We start from the raw sequence: 19,014 nt of genomic DNA, 5'->3' as shown, positions 1-19,014 counted from the left end.
TTCTTGTTTTAGTTTACCAGTTCCACAGACTGTAAAAAGAAGTGGACTAAAGGAGTGTGACGTCGCCCATAGTGTTCAGCTCCAGTCAAATGAAGCTCACTGAGGCTGGGGTTTGAAGCCATGTTTCATGTTAGGGATTCATTAATGCACAGGTGTCAAACATAAAGCCCGGGGGCCAGATCCGGCCCTCCAAGACCTTTAATGTGGCCCTTGGGTGATTTTCTACTAAAATATTTAAATTATATTTTCTATTAAAATCTTGGTAATTTTCTGCGGTGTTTATCACAGCAGCGTCTCCAGCGTCTCTGTACGTGGCCCCTCCCACCAGAGCAGCACAAATGAAGACTTGTCTCTTTCCAAACGCTCTTAAAGGACGATCGTTTTGACTGTTGACCGTGACACCCTCATCAACAAAATGTCCAAAAATGAGAAAAGTGGAGCCGAGTGCAGGATTTTCCAAGAAAAATTGACATACAAGTTAATGTTAAAACATTGTGTTGAAATTGAATTTTTCTTAAAGTTTCAGGTTGTTCATAATATTATAATATAATAAGAAAGAATTAATCAATTAAAAAAGATTTCTGTAATAGATTTGCGTTTCTCTGCACAAATATTTGAACTTATTGTTATTTTTGGGGTTTATATGACATGAGTTTTCTGATCCGGCCCCTTTGGGATCAAAGTAGGTTGGATACGACCCCCGGACCAAAATGAGTTTGACACCCCTGCATTAATGGATAAAAATAGTGAATTAAAAACCGCAGGATCATATAGAGCGGGTTAATACAAACATTTTAAGACCAAAATGACGAGACTCACAGCAGTTACAGAGAGAGGAGTGATGTTTTTTTTTTTTACTATTTATTTACTGCATTTTTATTTATTTATTTAACAAAACATATACAAGCATTTAGAATAGTTATGGACGTCTTGTAAAATTGAAGCTACCTTAAGCCCTATTCACACGGGTTTAGTACAACCTGGGGATGTCTGGTAATTTGCAAACACATAAGAGACTGAAAGAGAAAATGATGCAGAAAGAAAAGAAAGAGATAGAAAAGGAGCGCAATTACCACAACACACACTGAGATACAGATTAACATGGGACTTGTATTATCACCGGACGTCTGCGTTTGGCGAATTATAGTAGGTAATGTGCGGCAGAATTTTTACTTTGCAAATTACAGACATCCTGCGCAATTATTACACATCACCAAAGGTCCACAGGTAAAACTAATCCCGTGCGAATAGTGTTTTAGCTCAAAAAAGGGGCCCGATATATATATATGAAAACAAAATACATACGTAGCTAAAAACTATAATTTAATTTCTACAGTCTTGTTGTCTCTACACAGTTACCATTCGTCTTACCGCAATCATACATTTTACAAAAGTCAACTGGACCCAGAGCCGATGGAGCTGGAAGCGTGCCCATGCTCACTTCCTCTTTGTAAAACGGCGGCAGCTGTTGGGTTTGCTTTGTTCACTTTTACATACAGTCTGTGGTCACTTCATATTTCAGTTTTTTGTCAATTCCTCTGAACATGTTTTAAAATATTAATTTGGAACCGAATCCTACTATTAAAAGTAAATAAATTGTAAATTGCGGTCTCAAAGCTCCACTATGTAACTTTTTGGTTGGGGGTCCGTCACCTGCTTGTTTCTATGGAGATGGATGTCATTGCTCTGCCTGGAATGTTCCACAGTGTGACTTTAAACAGCTCTACTTTACATTTTTTTCAATTACAGATGGTTTAAAGCTCAAAAATACCTAGAAAAACAGGCATTCCGACTGTGAGCGGGGTCGCCTCTCCACAGATCTGACCTGTAACTTCGCCTAGTTTGCGCTCCTTGAAGATAGAAAGGTTTAATGCCATAGTGTGAAACATTCTAGACAAAACCAGGACATCTCCATGGAGAAAAGAATTTGACAGACCCTCCACCAGAAACGTTACACTTTTAATACTTTTCAGAAACATCACAATTGTGTATTTTTTCCTACTCTTTTCATTTCATTTTTCATAACTTGTTTCTCTGTTGTTGTTTTTTTGTAGTTTTTAAGCCGATTTTTGCCTCGGCTAAAATGTGCATCAACCCAAACGCGGAGGTGGAGCTGAAGACCCCCAAAGCTCAGCTACAGCTCGAGGTGCAGAACATCGCCATCGAGATGACCAAGCCTCAGGTAAAACTGAGTCCAAACAGAATAGGTTAGGTTAGTTTAGTTTATTTTACTTATTTAGTGTCATGCACCATTTAGTTGGTGCCCAGCCCGCATGGACTTATAAGACACATAAAACAAGAAGCAGACAGATCACACATCAAACATAAAGTGTCCTCTTACGGAGGTCGCAGGCTTTCAGCACAAACTGAGCCAACTTAAAAACATTACATTTAAACAAATACTTCAGTCTCTCCTCATCAGACACAAACCAACAGAAAGACACATTAGACACAACTGACAGCGAAGGTCATGATACAAAGGACAATAAAACAAAAAATGCATTTCATTACCTCCACCAAGGAGGTTATGTTTTTGCCGGTGTTTGTCTGTTTGTTTTGTTTGTTTGTTTGTCTGTTTGTTTGTCTGTTAGCAACATAACTCAAAAGTTATGGACCGATTTTGATGACATTTTCAGGATTTGTTGGAAATGTGAAAAGGAAGAACTGATTTCATTTTGGGGGTGATCTGGAAGAAATCCTGGATTCTGGATCACTTTGAAATTTTAGTTAACATTGTGGTAAATGGGGCCAAAAATGTTGTTTCTCAATATCTCGGTTAATTATTGACCAAACCCCATGAAATTTGACTCAGGGATGGACAATGGGATCCTCTTTCATATTCCAAATTGAAAGATACGAGACAAATATTTATGGAAAACACAATTAATATGAGGGGGACTGTAGTCCTTGGCGGAGGTCTGCGCTCTCTGAGTGCTTTTCTAGTTTTCAATGTCCTTTAAATCGCACAGAACAGAAGTGCGCTCCTCCTCTGGGACTGAGTGGAAGCGTCACATCTCCAGAGCCAGAGCCCCACACCTCAACTGGGCACATTCTGACCTCTGACCTCTGACCTCTGCTCAGGTTCAGGGTGACATATGGTTCAGGTCCAAAACAGTCTGTAATTAAGATATATGTTCTTAATTTTGGTTTACATAAGATGTCATTGTGCCACTTTTGTTTATACTTATCAAAGTAAATGTTCCTCGCTTGTCGAACACTACAGATTAACTTATTTCTGTAAACAAACTGGAGATCTGCAATCTCAAAAATTTTCTCCATCTCTCTACTCCAGGACGATTTATGTAACAGACTCCAGTTAAATACATGTTTGGTTAATCTTGTGTCTGGCAAATTAACCAACCTGTTCCATAACCGCACCATGTCACAAATGTGTCTCACTTCACATGGTTCCCAGCCCAGATCTCCATACAGAGCAAGTTTAGGCGCCTAAAAAGTACCTCAGAGCTCTGCACTGAACTTTTTTACTGTGGGTGTGTTTACATTAACCCCAGACTCCAGCGCCATAGTCCAGAACAGGACAGACACAGGCCCTGTACAGTTCAGTGTAGGTTTTGTAGCCCAGGTCACGACATGCAAGGAAATAGGAAGTCATGTTGTTTCACTAGAATATTTTGTCATTCTGTCAGTGTAATTAGAATTTTTGTCTTCCTTTGTTGTAGTCATTGTTTAGGAACTAGTTTGTTTAGGAACTCATGCAGAAGTCCAATTTCAGACTTAGACTTTTAGACTTCGACAGACTTTATTGATCCACAAGGGAAATTATTTAGACACGGTAGCTCACACATCACAATATAATGTAATAACAATGAGCAGAGACATAATTTGGTAAAATAAATTCAATATAAGCAGCAAAAGAGACTAGTGTCAAATAATGCACAATTATGTAAATGTGTAATTTACAAGTAAAAAGAAAATAAAGAAATTATTCATACAAAAATACTTCTGGAGGTGTTTAGACTTAAACTTTAGACGCTAGATTTTTATTTATTATAATAACAAAGAAAAATTGCATAATAATTTCTAAATAAATAGGAGAAATGGCAAAGGAGTATTATCTGTTACATAAGGGTGAGTTGTTGTACAGTTGTAGGGAGTATTATCTGTTACATAAGGGCAAGTTGTACAGTTGTAGGGAGTATTATCTGTGACATAAGGGTGAGTTGTTGTACAGTTGTAGGGAGTATTATCTGTTACATAAGGGCGAGTTGTTGTACAGTTGTAGGGAGTATTATCTGTTACATAAGGGAAAGTTGTACAGTTGTAGGGAGTATTATCTGTGACATAAGGGTGAGTTGTTGTACAGTTGTAGGGAGTATTATCTGTTACATAAATGTGAGTTGTTGTACAGTTGTAGGGAGTATTATCTGTGACATAAGGGTGAGTTGTTGTACAGTTGTAGGGAGTATTATCTGTTACATAAGGCCGAGTTGTTGTAAAGTTGTAGGGAGTATTATCTGTTACATAAATGTGAGTTGTTGTACAGTTGTAGGGAGTATTATCTGTTACATAAGGCGAGTTGTTGTACAGTTGTAGGGAGTATTATCTGTTACATAAGGGAAAGTTGTACAGTTGTAGGGAGTATTATCTGTTACATAAGGGAAAGTTGTACAGTTGTAGGGAGTATTATCTGTTACATAAGGCCGAGTTGTTGTACAGTTGTAGGGAGTATTATCTGTTACATAAGGGCGAGTTGTTGTACAGTTGTAGGGAGTATTATCTGTTACATAAGGGAAAGTTGTACAGTTGTAGGGAGTATTATCTGTTACATAAGGGAAAGTTGTACAGTTGTAGGGAGTATTATCTGTTACATAAGGCCGAGTTGTTGTACAGTTGTAGGGAGTATTATCTGTTACATAAGGCCGAGTTGTTGTACAGTTCTAGGGAGTATTATCCGTTACATAAATGTGAGTTGTTGTACAGTTGTAGGGAGTATTATCTGTGACATAAGGGTGAGTTGTTGTACAGTTGTAGGGAGTATTATCTGTTACATAAGGCCGAGTTGTTGTACAGTTGTAGGGAGTATTATCTGTTACATAAGGGAGAGTTGTACAGTTGTAGGGAGTATTATCTGTTACATAAGGCCGAGTTGTTGTACAGTTGTAGGGAGCATTATCTGTTACATAAGGGAGAGTTGTTGTACAGTTGTAGGGAGTATTATCTGTTACATAAGGGAAAGTTGTACAGTTGTAGGGAGTATTATCTGTTACATAAGGCGAGTTGTTGTACAGTTGTAGGGAGTATTATCTGTTACATAAAGGGCGAGTTGTTGTACAGTTGTAGGGAGTATTATCTGTTACATAAGGGAAAGTTGTACAGTTGTAGGGAGTATTATCTGTTACATAAGGGAAAGTTGTACAGTTGTAGGGAGTATTATCTGTTACATAAGGCCGAGTTGTTGTACAGTTGTAGGGAGTATTATCTGTTACATAAATGTGAGTTGTTGTACAGTTGTAGGGAGTATTATCTGTTACATAAGGGTGAGTTGTTGTACAGTTGTAGGGAGTATTATCTGTTACATAAGGTGAGTTGTTGTTACAGTTGTAGGGAGTATTATCTGTTACATAAGGGAAAGTTGTACAGTTGTAGGGAGTATTATCTGTTACATAAGGCCGAGTTGTAAAGTTGTAGGGAGTATTATCTGTTACATAAAGGTGAGTTGTACAGTTGTAGGGAGTATTATCTGTTACATAAGGGTGAGTTGTTGTACAGTTGTAGGGAGTATTATCTGTTACATAAGGCCGAGTTGTTGTACAGTTGTAGGGAGTATTATCTGTTACATAAGGCCGAGTTGTTGTACAGTTGTAGGGAGTATTATCTGTTACATAAGGGCGAGTTGTTGTACAGTTGTAGGGAGTATTATCTGTTACATAAGGGCGAGTTGTAAAGTTGTAGGGAGTATTATCTGTTACATAAATGTGAATTGTTGTACAGTTGTAGGGAGTATTATCTGTTACATAAGGGCGAGTTGTTGTAACAGTTGTAGGGAGTATTATCTGTCACATAAGGGTAAGTTGTACAGTTGTAGGGAGTATTATCTGTTACATAAGGGCGAGTTGTTGTACAGTTGTAGGGAGTATTATCTGTTACATAAGGGTGAGTTGTTGTACAGTTGTAGGGAGTATTATCTGTTACATAAGGGTGAGTTGTTGTACAGTTGTAGGGAGTATTATCTGTTACATAAGGGTGAGTTGTACAGTTGTAGGGAGTATTATCTGTTACATAAGGTGAGTTTGTTGTACAGTTGTTGTAGGGAGTATTATCTGTTACATAAGGGTGAGTTGTTGTACAGTTGTAGGGAGTATTATCTGTTACATAAGGGTGAGTTGTTGTACAGTTGTAGGGAGTATTATCTGTTACATAAGGGTGAGTTGTTGTACAGTTGTAGGGAGTATTATCTGTTACATAAGGCCGAGTTGTTGTACAGTTGTAGGGAGTATTATCTGTTACATAAGGCGAGTTGTAAAGTTGTAGGGAGTATTATCTGTTACATAAATGTGAGTTGTACAGTTGTAGGGAGTATTATCTGTTACATAAGGGCGAGTTGTTGTATAGTTGTAGGGAGTATTATCTGTTACATAAGGGTAAGTTGTACAGTTGTAGGGAGTATTATCTGTTACATAAGGGCGAGTTGTTGTACAGTTGTAGGGAGTATTATCTGTTACATAAGGGATGAGTTGTTGTACAGTTGTAGGGAGTATTATCTGTTACATAAGGGTGAGTTGTTGTACAGTTGTAGGGAGTATTATCTGTTACATAAGGGCGAGTTGTTACAGTTGTAGGGAGTATTATCTGTTACATAAAGGTGAGTTGTTGTACAGTTGTAGGGAGTATTATCTGTTACATATGGGTGAGTTGTTGTACAGTTGTAGGGAGTATTATCTGTTACATAAGGGTGAGTTGTTGTACAGTTGTAGGGAGTATTATCTGTTACATAAGGGTGAGTTGTTGTTACAGTTGTAGGGAGTATTATCTGTTACATAAGGTGAGTTTGTTGTACAGTTGTAGGGAGTATTATCTGTTACATAAGGGTGAGTTGTTGTACAGTTGTAGGGAGTATTATCTGTTACATAAATGTGAGTTGTTGTACAGTTGTAGGGAGTATTATCTGTTTTAATAGGTGGTACTTGTGGAAAATTTAGAGAAGGACTGCTGTAACTTTTTTTTTAACATTTTTTTTGGTGAAATGAATGAAACCTTCTTCTTCTGTTCTTGTTCCAGTACTTGGCCATGGTGGATGTGCTGGAGTCCATCGATTCTATGGTGAAAAACGCTCCGTACAGGAAGTTCAGGCCTGAAGTCCCAGTCCACACAAACGCTGCTCTTTGGTCAGTAATTTTTTCACCTTTACTGTATTTATTGGACTATAAGGCGCACTGAATTATAAGGCGTAATATCAATCCGTGTATCATTCGTTCATTCGTTTTTCAATATAAAACCAAAAATAAGAAAACGAAAAATCAACAGTTTTCTTCGTTATTTGTCTCCAAAACCAAAATGAAAAAACGGATAACGATTCGTTTTTTCAGTTTTCGATTTTGTGTTTAAATGAAGAATGGAAAAAACAGATAACGGCCGTTTCCCCTTTACGTGACTTCCGTGACTGCGATGCCGGACTTTTGCACCTCATACGGACTGAACCAGGACTGATCCAGGTCCGAGACCAGAGCGGGACTGAGACCGGGACCAGACCGAGACCAGAGCGGGACTGAGACCGGGACCAGACCGAGACCAGAGCGGGACCAGGGTGGACTCCGAGCTTTGACTCCGAGCCTCCACGGGGTCCGAGCCTCAGCTTCGAGTTCCGTGGGCTCTGAGCCTCCGGTCTGGTCCCGGTCTGGTCCTGGTCTTGTCTCGGTCTTGGTCTCAGGCCCGCTCTGGCCCCAGTCTGGTCCCAGTCTCAGTAGCGCTTTGGTCCTGGTCTGGTCCCGGACCTGGTCCATTTGAACCAAAAGCTCTTCGTTCGATTCATTTTCATTGGTGTGAAAGCGTCAGTCGGATGCTTTGCTCCACCTCGGAACCAGCCGCGGTTCTTGAGCGCGGAGGACCAGAGCAGCTCTGTCCCGGTCTCAGTCCCGCTCTGGTCTCGGTCTGGTCTCGGACGTGGATCCGTCCTGATTCAGTCCGTATGCGGTGCAAAAGTTCGGCATCGCAGTCACGGAAGTCACGTAAACGGGAAATGGTCGTTATCCGTTTTTTCCATTCTTCATTTAAACACAAAATCGAAAACTGAAAAAACGAATCGTTATCCGTTTTTTCATTTTGGTTTTGGAGACAAATAGCGAAGAAAACTGTTGTTTTTTCGTTTTCTTATTTTTGGTTTTATATTGAAAAACTAATTAACGAATGATACACAGATTAATATCAATAATGCTGAATTCTCTCGTCTATTTTCATAAGTTGCACCGGATTATAAGGCATATTCAGCAAAACAAACGGACGACACTTTAGACTGATCCTTTAGTGGTGTAATTCGCCCGGCGTTTCCTCTCTGTTTTGGTGAATGTGGATTATGAATGTGAATGTGGGTGGATCATTTAAGTGTTTAAGTTTTTTTTTTATTTCCTAAGAGGACGACTCAAATATACATTGAGTGATAATATGTTTAATGCAGCTTTGCCACATTTGTTTATATTTTACAGAAACCACTTGGCTAATTTGCATGAACTTTAAGCGCTGAAAAAGACAGCTTACTCCTTGAGCGCTGATGCGGCTGTAATAAAACCGTAATGCTCAGACAATCCAACAAGCGGTGCATCTTCGTAGTTTACCAAAGTCGTACTAAAGCATTTTGACAGATTTTTGAGCACCGTGTACCACACAAAATCGTTCAAGGTCAGTAAGCGCAACCAAAATGAGCACATAAGGCGCACTGTAGATTTTTTAGAAAATTAAAGGATTTTAAGTGCGCCTTATAGTCCGAAAAATATGGTACTTCAATATATAGAATGTTTCATAGGTGGTCATCTGGGCGCAAAAACAGTTCAGATGACCACTGATGAAACATTTAATCACTCTCCTGGATGGATGAATGGATGAATCACTTGCCTGAGCTGCCTGTCCCGTCTACTTTCTGTTTGAATCCTCGAGAGTCTGGAATCGGACCATAGAGCATGAAAATCCTCCGTCCAAACTTTAAACAATCCAGACACAGCTGCTCATTTGTATCACGCATCACCTCCTCTCCAAACTTCTGTTCAGAACAACACATAAAACTTCTTTTACTTGTGTGGTTCTGGCTGGACGGCTAAATGGATTTACTTTGTCTCTTTACTTTAATCCTTCATCATCTTGTAAATGCGATTCTATTAGAAACTTAAATTAGTTCACTCCAGTAAAGTCCTGATATAGACTTCAGCCTGAACAGGATATTGCAGTCGAAGCAAAATCACAATTTGAGATGGCGAGACTATCAAATTACAAAAGCTGCAATTATGTAGATAATAGAATATCTGCAAAGAACAAAATATCCTGTCTTTTTTATTGTCGTACCTGTAGTTTAGTCCCCTCTTATATTATTTATTTCAGTTCATATTTCAGTATTTTTTTAAATGTTTACTCTGAAAATTCTACTTTTTAATCATGTATTTTAAATTGTGAATCTCAAAATTTCGCAGCTCTTTAAGACTTGGTTTGGTCCTGTTGTAGTTCTGGTCTAGTCCAGGTTAAGTTCTGGGTTGAGTCCAAGTTAAAGGTTGTATAGAGGATTTTTTTTAGATTCAATCTGTCAGTGAAAGATTAAAATACCATTACAGAGATGCAGCAGCTTTGTAATTATGATGACCAAAAAAAAAAAGAACGAAAATCTATGAACTGTGGACGTAGTGCGGCCAGATAAACATCAGCCAATAGAAAACGAGGCTCCCTCATTTTCTATTGGCTGTTAGGTTGTTAATCAAACTCCCTAGTATAACTGACTCATCTTAGCGCGGGGATTATGTGGTTTACGCAGCGGTTCTTAGAGGCTTTTTCGAACTGTCGCTTCCTCGCATTTCGCACAAAGTTTGTCGCGACGGCGGACGAGAATCTACGACCGGTTCGCCGCAAAAGAAAGTCAGTTTTTGAGGTCGCTGAAAGAAGAAGAGAAGAGGAAAAGTAGCAAAGCCAAACTGAGGTGATTCTTTGAGATCTCGTCCAGCGATGGCGCGACCGAAGCAGACGAAGGGTCTAAAAACTGACGCGTCGGTCGCTGAATTACTTCTAGACAGGAAACTTCAACAGTAATTCTGAACGCGCGCAAGGACTGTCGCTGTATTTCTCTTCCCTTAAAAAAAATCCTCTGTACAACCTTTAAGTCCAAGTTTTGATGTGTTGTGTGAGTGGGATTCATGTGTAAGTGTGTGTTTTCGCAGGTGGAGATACGCCTTCAGCAGCATCATGGAGGTCCACGTCAGACGCACCAGTAAAATGTGGTCGTGGCTCAGTATCCGACAGCACCGCGAGACTCTGAAGGCCTACAAGAACGTTTACAAGACCAAGCTCCTCAACGCCAACAAGACCAGCCAAGATATTGAACAAAATATACAGGTCTGACCTAATCCTCTCCATCCTCTGCTCCATCTGACCCTCTCCTCTGCTCCTCCTCTCCTCTGACCCTCCTCTTTTCCTTCTCTAACCCGCTCCTCTGGTCCATCTGACCCCCTCCTCTCTATCTTCTCCTCCATCTGAACCTCTCTTTTTCATCCTCTGCTCCTCTGACCCTCTTCTGCTTCATCTTCTGCTTCATCTGGCCCTCTCCTCTACCTCCTCTGCTTCTCTGACCCTCTTCTTTACTCCTCTGACCTTCTCCTCTTCTCCTCTGACCCTCTCCACTGCATCTTCTGCTCCATCTGACACTCTCCTCTGCTCCATCTAACCTTCTTCTCTTTATCCTCTGCTCCGTCTGGCCTTCTCCTCTCCATCCTCTGCTTCTTCTGACCCTCTCCACTGCTCCTCTGACCCTCGTCTTTGCTCCTCTGATCTGTTCCTCTGCTCCATCTGACCCTCTCTTCTACATCCTCTGCTCCATCTGACCATCTCCTCTACCTCCTCTGCTCCTCTGACCCTCTTCTTTACTCCTCGGACCTGCTCCTCTGCTCCATCTGACCCTCTCCTCTTTATCCTCTTCACCATCTGGCCCTCTCCTCTGCCTCTGCTCTATCTTACCCCTCTTTTCTTCCTCCTCTGCTCCTCTGACCCTCTCCTCTTCTCTTCTGCTCCTTCTGACCCTCTCCTCTCCATCCTCTCCTTCATCTGACCCTCTTTTCTTCATCCTCTGCTCCATCCTCTGCATCATCTGACCCTCTCCTCTCCATCCTTTGCTCCATCTGACCCTCTCTTCTTCATCTTCTGCTCCATCTGACTCTCTCCTCTCCATCCTCTGCTTCTTCTGACCCTCTCCTCTGCTCCTCTTATCCACTACTCTCCATCCTCTGCCCCATCTGACCCTCTCTTCTTCCTCCTCTGCTCCATCTGACCTTCTTCTTTTCATTCTCTGCTTCATCTGACCTTCTCCTCTGCTCCTTTGCTCCATCTGACCCTCTCCTCTTCATCCTCTGTTCCTTTGACCATCTCCTCTGCTCCATCTTCCGCTCCTCTGACCCTCTTTTCTTCATCCTCTGCTCCATCTGACCCTCTCCTCTTCCTAATCTACTCCTCTGACCCTTTTCTTTACTCCTCTGACCTTCTGACCCTCTCCTCTGCTCCATCTGACCCTCTCTTCTCTATCCTCTGCTTCTTTGACCATCTCCTCTGAGTCTTCTGCTCCTTCTGACCCTCTCCTCTGCTCGTCTGCTCCATCAGGATTTGGAGAAAATCTTGGACGCCTTCAACATCACTTTAATCCGTCAACAAGCTAAAATGGAGGTAGGTTTTCTAACTGAGATAATACAAAATCCTCACTGTAGAGACGTTTATTCTGTATCCTTTTTGTTCAGGTGATCCGCTCGGGGCAGAAGCTGGTGGCCAAGAAGTCGACGGGGCAGAAGCAGGGCTGGTTCGGAGGGTGGTTCAGTAAAAAGGCTAAGAAAGACGAACAGGAGCAGGAGGAGAGCAAAGAGACTGAGGGTGAGTGAAGGTGGGGCTGTGGCAGAGTGGTTAGCAGCCCTGCCCCACAACAAGAAGGTCCTTAAGGTCCTTTATCCTTAAAGGTTGTATAGAGGATTTTCCAAGGAACGAGAAATCCAGCGACTGTTTGTCCTTTTTCAAATGTTGCGCATGTGTGAAACCACCCCCCCTCCCCTACAGCTCCTACGTAGAAACGCCTCCTCCCTCCTCCTCCTTACGCCAGAAACAGGTTTGTTTACAGCCGCTGCACATGACTTGTAAACAACTAACTACAGTGTTGGTTAGGCAAGACGGAGAAGTGAGGAGCGGGGGGAGCGGGTGTGCGGACATTTCGTTCGCGGACGAGAAGTGAGGAGCAGGGAGAAGAGCGGAGCAGGGAGCAGGGAGAGAGGAGAGGAGAGAGGAGAGGGGAGAGGAGATTCCGTGCCCAGAGAAGTGAGGAGCAGGGGGAAGAGCGGATCGGGCAGCGGGGAGAGGAGCAGGAAAGGGGTGCAGAGAAGGTTGCGCGGAGATTCCGTGCGAATGAACTAGCTACAACACACAGCAGCAAGCGGACTCTTTCTTTGCCTTGAAAATTACGTTTTCAGACATAGGATATCGCTTTCGTTTCCTGAAAAACGTTTTCTAGCTCTTGGAAATAAAGTACGTTTTCATAATAAGCAGAAGTTTTCTGTCCAGGAGTAATTTGTGGACCAGTGCGTCAGTCTTTAGACCCTGCGTCTGCTTCAGTCGCGCCATCGCTGGAATGAATCTCCAAGAATCACCTTAGTTTGGCTTCGCTGCTTTTCCCCTTGTCTTCTTCTTTCAGCGACCTCAAAAACGGACTTTCTTTTGCGGCGAACTGCTCCTGGATTCTTGTCACCATTGCAACAAACTTTGTGCGAACTGCGAGGAAGATATAGGTCAAAAAAAGCCGCTAAGAACTGTTGCGTTGGTGGAGTAAACAGCGTCTGTGCGTCTTGCGTCTGTGGACTGCGTGACAGTCGTACGTAAACCACGTACCGGCGGCGCAGGCAAGTCAGTTACACTAGAAACGTAGGGAGTTTGATTGACAGCCTGTCAGCTCACAGATAACGAGGCAGTGTCGTTATCTATTGGCAAATGTTTAGCCCCACCACGTCCAGAGTTGATGAATTTTTATTCTCTTTTTTTTGGTCATCATAATTACAAGGCTACTGCACCTCTATAATCTATCATTGACAATTTGAAACAAAAAAAATCCTCCATACAACCTTTAAGCACACAAAAACATCTCTGCATTATGTGCTGTAATAAAGCTGCTCTACGTAACTTTTCCGATCAGCGGAGAGTCTGCCACCTGCTTGTCTCCGTGTAGATGTTAAGGCTTTGTCAAAATGTATTTTTACATTTACTTTATCACATTTTTTATGGCTCAAAACAATTTTAAACATATGGATTCTTCCTGTTTCATCTGTAACATGATCTGGCAGTGTCACCTGCTCGTCTACATTGAGATAGACAAGATTAATGCTGCACTGTGGGACATTCTATCCAAACAAATGGCCTGTTTACGCGAGATTACTTGTGGGTAAAAACGATCAAAATGTTTTAACGGAAGTGCCTTTCGTTTAGACGGTGACGCAGTTTTTGGGGCTTAAAAACACAAAAATCTTTTTATTACCAAATGTTTATTTGTTTTTAATATAACAAATAAACAATACACAAATATCTGTGAAATATCTAAAAAGGTTCGTGGGAAGTAGTCACAACCAGGCAATCACAATTTCACATCAATCAATGCCAGCACACAATGAAGCTAGAGTGAACGTGTCTGTCTATTCCCCGCTTAACATTGTTACAACAAGCTAGAATAACTGTGCCTGTTTATTCCCCGCTCAATAATTGTTACAATGAAGCTAGAACAAATGTGTCCGGTTACTCCCCGCTTAACATTGCTACACACACAATGAGGCTAGAGTAAATGTGTCCGTTTACTCCCCGCTCAACATTGCAATCATCACACAATGAGGCTAGAATAAATATGTCATTCAACATTGTTACAATCATATCAATCAATCAATGGGTTTAAGCATCAACCATCACACAAACTGGCACATAAGAAAATCAAACTCACCGTTGACACTGGGCTGGAGAGCCAACAACCCACGGCAGAGTGGCTTAAACCCGGCTGGGCGTTCGTACGCAACCCGCAGCAGACTCTAAAGTGGGTGCTTTCCCTCCGCCTCTATATATTCTCTTCATGCACCTGTGCGTGCAGAGAGGGCCAGTCTCCACCGCGCACACATACATGGAGGCGCATTCCTGTCCCATGTCCAGTCTTCTGAGACTGGCAATGGGGCAGGGTGCCCTGTTTTTCATAAACACAGTGTCCTTGGCACAAACCCCAACTAAAAGATAGCGAGTTGTATAAGCATAATATTGACTTCGTGCAGGCATGCAGGCCTAGTGAATTGATCTCAGGACCATCTTATATGTTCCCACTACACAGGTCCAGGACAAATTTAAATAAATGAAAGATTAGTGCTCATCAATATCTGCGACATTAAACTTAGACAAACTTAAAACAACAATATTACTGAGCCGCTCAATGGTCTAAAATATAAACCTCATAACAAGGAGGTTTTAAGATCAGATATTGATTGGTTCCAGAACTGAATAGTTGTTTTCTTTTGCATTATGGATACGCACTGTGGACAATTCTATAATAAGCAATGTCCTTAAATGAAAGTAACCACTGGCGATGTGATAAAGAATGATTGCATCTAACAGCAACCATTTTTTTAGCAGCTGTAAGATCTGCCAGAAAAAACAATCCAAGAGAATCCAAACCAAAGGTGAACAGGGAAGATTAGTAGATAGTAGAAGAGACAGACTATTCCTTATTACCTTCCAAAAGTAAAAAACACCTGGGCATTCCCATACCATGTGGAAATAGGTACCTAATGAATTTGTATGGCAAAGAGTACAATTTGGGTGAGTTCTGCACTTATTGAAAAGTCTGGGTGTCATGTACGTCCTGTGAATAAAGTTCAGATGTTAATGTTGATGGTCTGGATTAATCTGATTGACTCTCCACCGTATGTTACTTGCCCATGCTGTAGAGTAAGCAAAAACGAGGAAATCTTCACATAAGAAGTTTTGTCTGATAAAAGAAAATAAAAAAGACCAGACTTTACTGAACTAAATTAAAAATATTATTGATAGAAGAAGAGGAGACACGTCCACACAGCAGGATTTAGTCCTGGTTTAGTCCTGGTTTAGACCTGGTTTAGTCCTGGTTTAGACCTGGTTTAGACCTGGTTTTAGTCCTGGTTTAGACCTGGTTTAGACCTGGTTTGGTCCTGGTTTAGACCTGGTTTAGGGTTTAGACCTGGTTTAGACCTGGTTTAGACCTGGTTTAGTCCTGGTTTAGACCTGGTTTAGACCTGGTTTAGACCTGGTTTAGTCCTGGTTTAGACCCTGGTTTAGACCTGGTTTAGACCTGGTTTAGACCTGGTTTAGACCTGGTTTAGTCCTGGTTTAGACCTGGTTTAGACCTGGTTTAGACCTGGTTTAGACCTGGTTTAGTCCTGGTTTAGACCTGGTTTAGACCTGGTTTAGACCTGGTTTAGACCTGGTTTGGTCCTGGTTTAGACCTGGTTTAGACCTGGTTTAGACCTGGTTTAGTCCTGGTTTAGACCTGGTTTAGACCTGGTTTAGGTCCTGGTTTAGACCTGGTTTAGACCTGGTTTAGACCTGGTTTAGACCTGGTTTAGTCCTGGTTTAGACCTGGTTTAGACCTGGTTTAGACCTGGTTTAGTTTAGTCCTGGTTTAGACCTGGTTTAGAACCTGGTTTAGACCTGGTTTAGTGGTTTAGACCTGGGTTTAGACCTGGTTTAGTTTGGTCCTGGTTTAGACCTGGTTTAGTCCTGGTTTAGACCTGGTTTAGACCTGGTTTAGACCTGGTTTAGACCTGGTTTAGTCCTGGTTTAGACCTGGTTTAGACCTGGTTTAGACCTGGTTTAGACCTGGTTTAGTCCTGGTTTAGACCTGGTTTAGACCTGGTTTAGACCTGGTTTAGTCCTGGTTTAGACCTGGTTTAGACCTGGTTTAGACCTGGTTTAGTCCTGGTTTAGACCTGGTTTAGACCTGGTTTAGACCTGGTTTAGTCCTGGTTTAGACCTGGTTTAGACCTGGTTTAGTCCTGGTTTAGACCTGGTTTTACCTGGTTTAGTCCTGGTTTAGACCTGGTTTAGACCTGGTTTAGTCCTGGTTTAGACCTGGTTTAGTCCTGGTTTAGACCTGGTTTAGACCTGGTTTAGACCTGGTTTAGACCTGGTTTAGCCTGGTTTAGACCTGGTTTAGACCTGGTTTAGTCCTGGTTTAGTCCTGGTTTAGACCTGGTTTAGACCTGGTTTAGACCTGGTTTAGACCTGGTTTAGACCTGGTTTAGTCCTGGTTTAGACCTGGTTTAGACCTGGTTTAGACCTGGTTTAGACCTGGTTTAGTCCTGGTTTAGACCTGGTTTAGACCTGGTTTAGACCTGGTTTAGACCTGGTTTAGACCTGGTTTAGACCTGGTTTAGTCCTGGTTTAGACCTGGTTTAGACCTGGTTTAGTCCTGGTTTAGACCTGGTTTAGACCTGGTTTAGACCTGGTTTAGACCTGGTTTAGACCTGGTTTAGTCAGTTCTGCACTTCATGAGTCTTTCAGTACGTCCTGTGAATAAAGTTCAGATGTTAATGTTGATGGTCTGGAGTCCCAAAAAAACACAAAAATCTGAAACCACCTCCAGAGTGGAAAAGTTACTCTCCACCGTAGTGTTTTTATCTACACTGCCCAAGACGCAAAACTCTGGTCAGATCTGCTCAGGTCACGTACACGTTTATGTTACAAACGGCACCACCGAGCATCACCACCGAACCGCGTGGCAGGCATACGCAATCCAATTCTACACACTTTTGCGTCACCGTATGCACGCAGATTTCCTCCTGAAAACAGTCGTCTAAACGCGGAATAAAAAGTGAAGACGCAACACCACTTTTACGTCTTCTGTTCAGACCGTCAGCATATTAACGTAGCCAAAGTCCAGTGTTGGGAAGGTGACTTTTCAAATGTAATCCCCTACAGATTACAGATTACATATCCCAAAATGTAGTTTGTAACGTAATCCATTAAATTACTTAAAGTGAGTAATGTAATCTGAATACTTTGGATTACTTGATTTGCTGTAGAGAAGCAAAAACGAGGAAATCTTCACATAAGAAGTTTTGTCTGATAAAAGAAAATAAAAAAGACCAGACGTTACTGAACTAAATTAAAAATATTATTGATAGAAGAAGAGGAGACACGTCAGGATTTAGTCCTGGTTTAGTCCTGGTTTAGACCTGGTTTAGACCTGGTTTAGACCTGGTTTAGACCTGGTTTTAGACCTGGTTTAGTCCTGGTTTAGACCTGGTTTAGACCTGGTTTAGACCTGGTTTAGTCCTGGTTTAGACCTGGTTTAGACCTGGTTTAGTCCTGGTTTAGACCTGGTTTAGACCTGGTTTAAGTTTCCTGGTTTAGCCTGAGAAAGGGATATAGTCCAAAATGTGAAAACAGGAAAATACCTCCATTTAATCCATTGTAATCCATTTATTCCAACAAAGTAACTGTAATCCAATTACCACTCATTGAAACAGTAACTGTAACTGAATACAGTTACTCATAATTTGTACTCTGATTACATAACTCTGGTACATGTAATCTGTTACTCCCCAAGACCAAAGTCATAAGATGGAGACAAGCAGGTGGTGGCCTTTTACCGGTAAAGTTACATGGTGCATCTGCAGACACTAAGTAATTAAATTCATTTTATTTAACCTTTCTTTAAAAGTTTATTGTGTAACTTTTCTGGTGGAGGGACTGTCACCTGCTTGTTTCTATGGATATGTGATTGCTCTGCCTGGAATGTTCCACAGTATTAAACAGCTCTACTTTACATTTATTAAATTACAGGTGGTTTTATCGCTCAAAAATACCTAGAAAAACTGAGTGGGGTCGCCACTTCACAGATCTGACCTGTAACTTGGTCTGGTTTGGTCTCCGTGAATAAAAAGGTTTAAAACCACATTGAAACTTTCCAGACAAAGCAATAACATCTCCATGGGGAAAAGCATTTGATGAACCCTCCACCAGAAAAGTTACACAATGCACCTTTAAGCACGAATGTCCCGCTGAGCTTTAAAAATGTATTTTTCAAGAGATAAAACACACAGGTGTAAAGCAGACAGTATCAAAGTAAGAGACAGCGACAGTTCACTGATTGCATTTTGAGGTTTTTCAGGAGTGTGTCAGAGATGAGTCAGAGGTACAAGGTTTTCTGCAGAGGTTCAATCACAGGAGCACAAAACTGAAAATACACTCTGTCTCTGTCCTGACACAAGGGACAAAAACTCTCCTCTTATTTTATTATATTACGTTCTACACTTTTTATTGTTTTTGTTTCTTTTTACTTGTTCTGTCATGTTTGAAATAAAAGTGTTCAATTAAGTAGGAAGTATTTTGTTGAAATTGGAAACTGTGTCTCAGATCACATGGCCCTGACCTGTGGGGTGCCTCAGGGGTCAATCCTGGGCCCCCTGTTGTTCAATCTCTACATGCTGCCACTAGGCCAGTTAATAAGCAGCGATAACGTGTCCTACCACAATTATCCACACGACACTCAGATCTACGTCTCTCTGGCAGCAGGAGACGATGGACCAGTGGACTCACTTGGTCACTGCATCCAACAGATCAGTGTGTGGATGCAAAACAACTTTCTCCAGCTAAACTCTGACAAGACTGAAGTCATAGTGTTTGGTCCACAGAAACAAAGGGACAGTGTCAGCATCACCTCCAGTCTCTCTCTCTAAAACCTTCAAATCAGGCAAGAAATCTAGGGGTAATAATGGACTCAGACTTGAACTTTAACAACCACATCAAATCAATAACATCTGCAGCCTTTTACCA

The 19,014-nt window shown here is 41.5% G+C and overlaps 1 protein-coding gene across 1 annotated transcript in view; it reads left to right on the top strand.

The window, feature by feature from the left end:
* Positions 1-19,014, top strand: part of LOC110168199 (intermembrane lipid transfer protein VPS13C) — a 183,368-nt gene that overhangs the window by 35,025 nt on the left and 129,329 nt on the right. The window contains 5 exon segments of the mRNA XM_055154670.1: positions 2,055-2,182; positions 7,240-7,346; positions 10,371-10,545; positions 11,800-11,862; positions 11,934-12,063. Coding sequence (XP_055010645.1) covers positions 2,055-2,182; positions 7,240-7,346; positions 10,371-10,545; positions 11,800-11,862; positions 11,934-12,063 — 603 coding nt within the window.

Source organism: Boleophthalmus pectinirostris, unplaced genomic scaffold, assembly GCF_026225935.1.
Source record: "Boleophthalmus pectinirostris isolate CB_2022bp ecotype Guang Dong unplaced genomic scaffold, ASM2622593v1 HiC_scaffold_19, whole genome shotgun sequence".
Classification (NCBI taxonomy): domain Eukaryota; kingdom Metazoa; phylum Chordata; class Actinopteri; order Gobiiformes; family Gobiidae; genus Boleophthalmus; species Boleophthalmus pectinirostris.
Note: the sequence above shows the minus strand (reverse complement) of the source record. Positions and strands in the feature narration are given on the sequence as shown.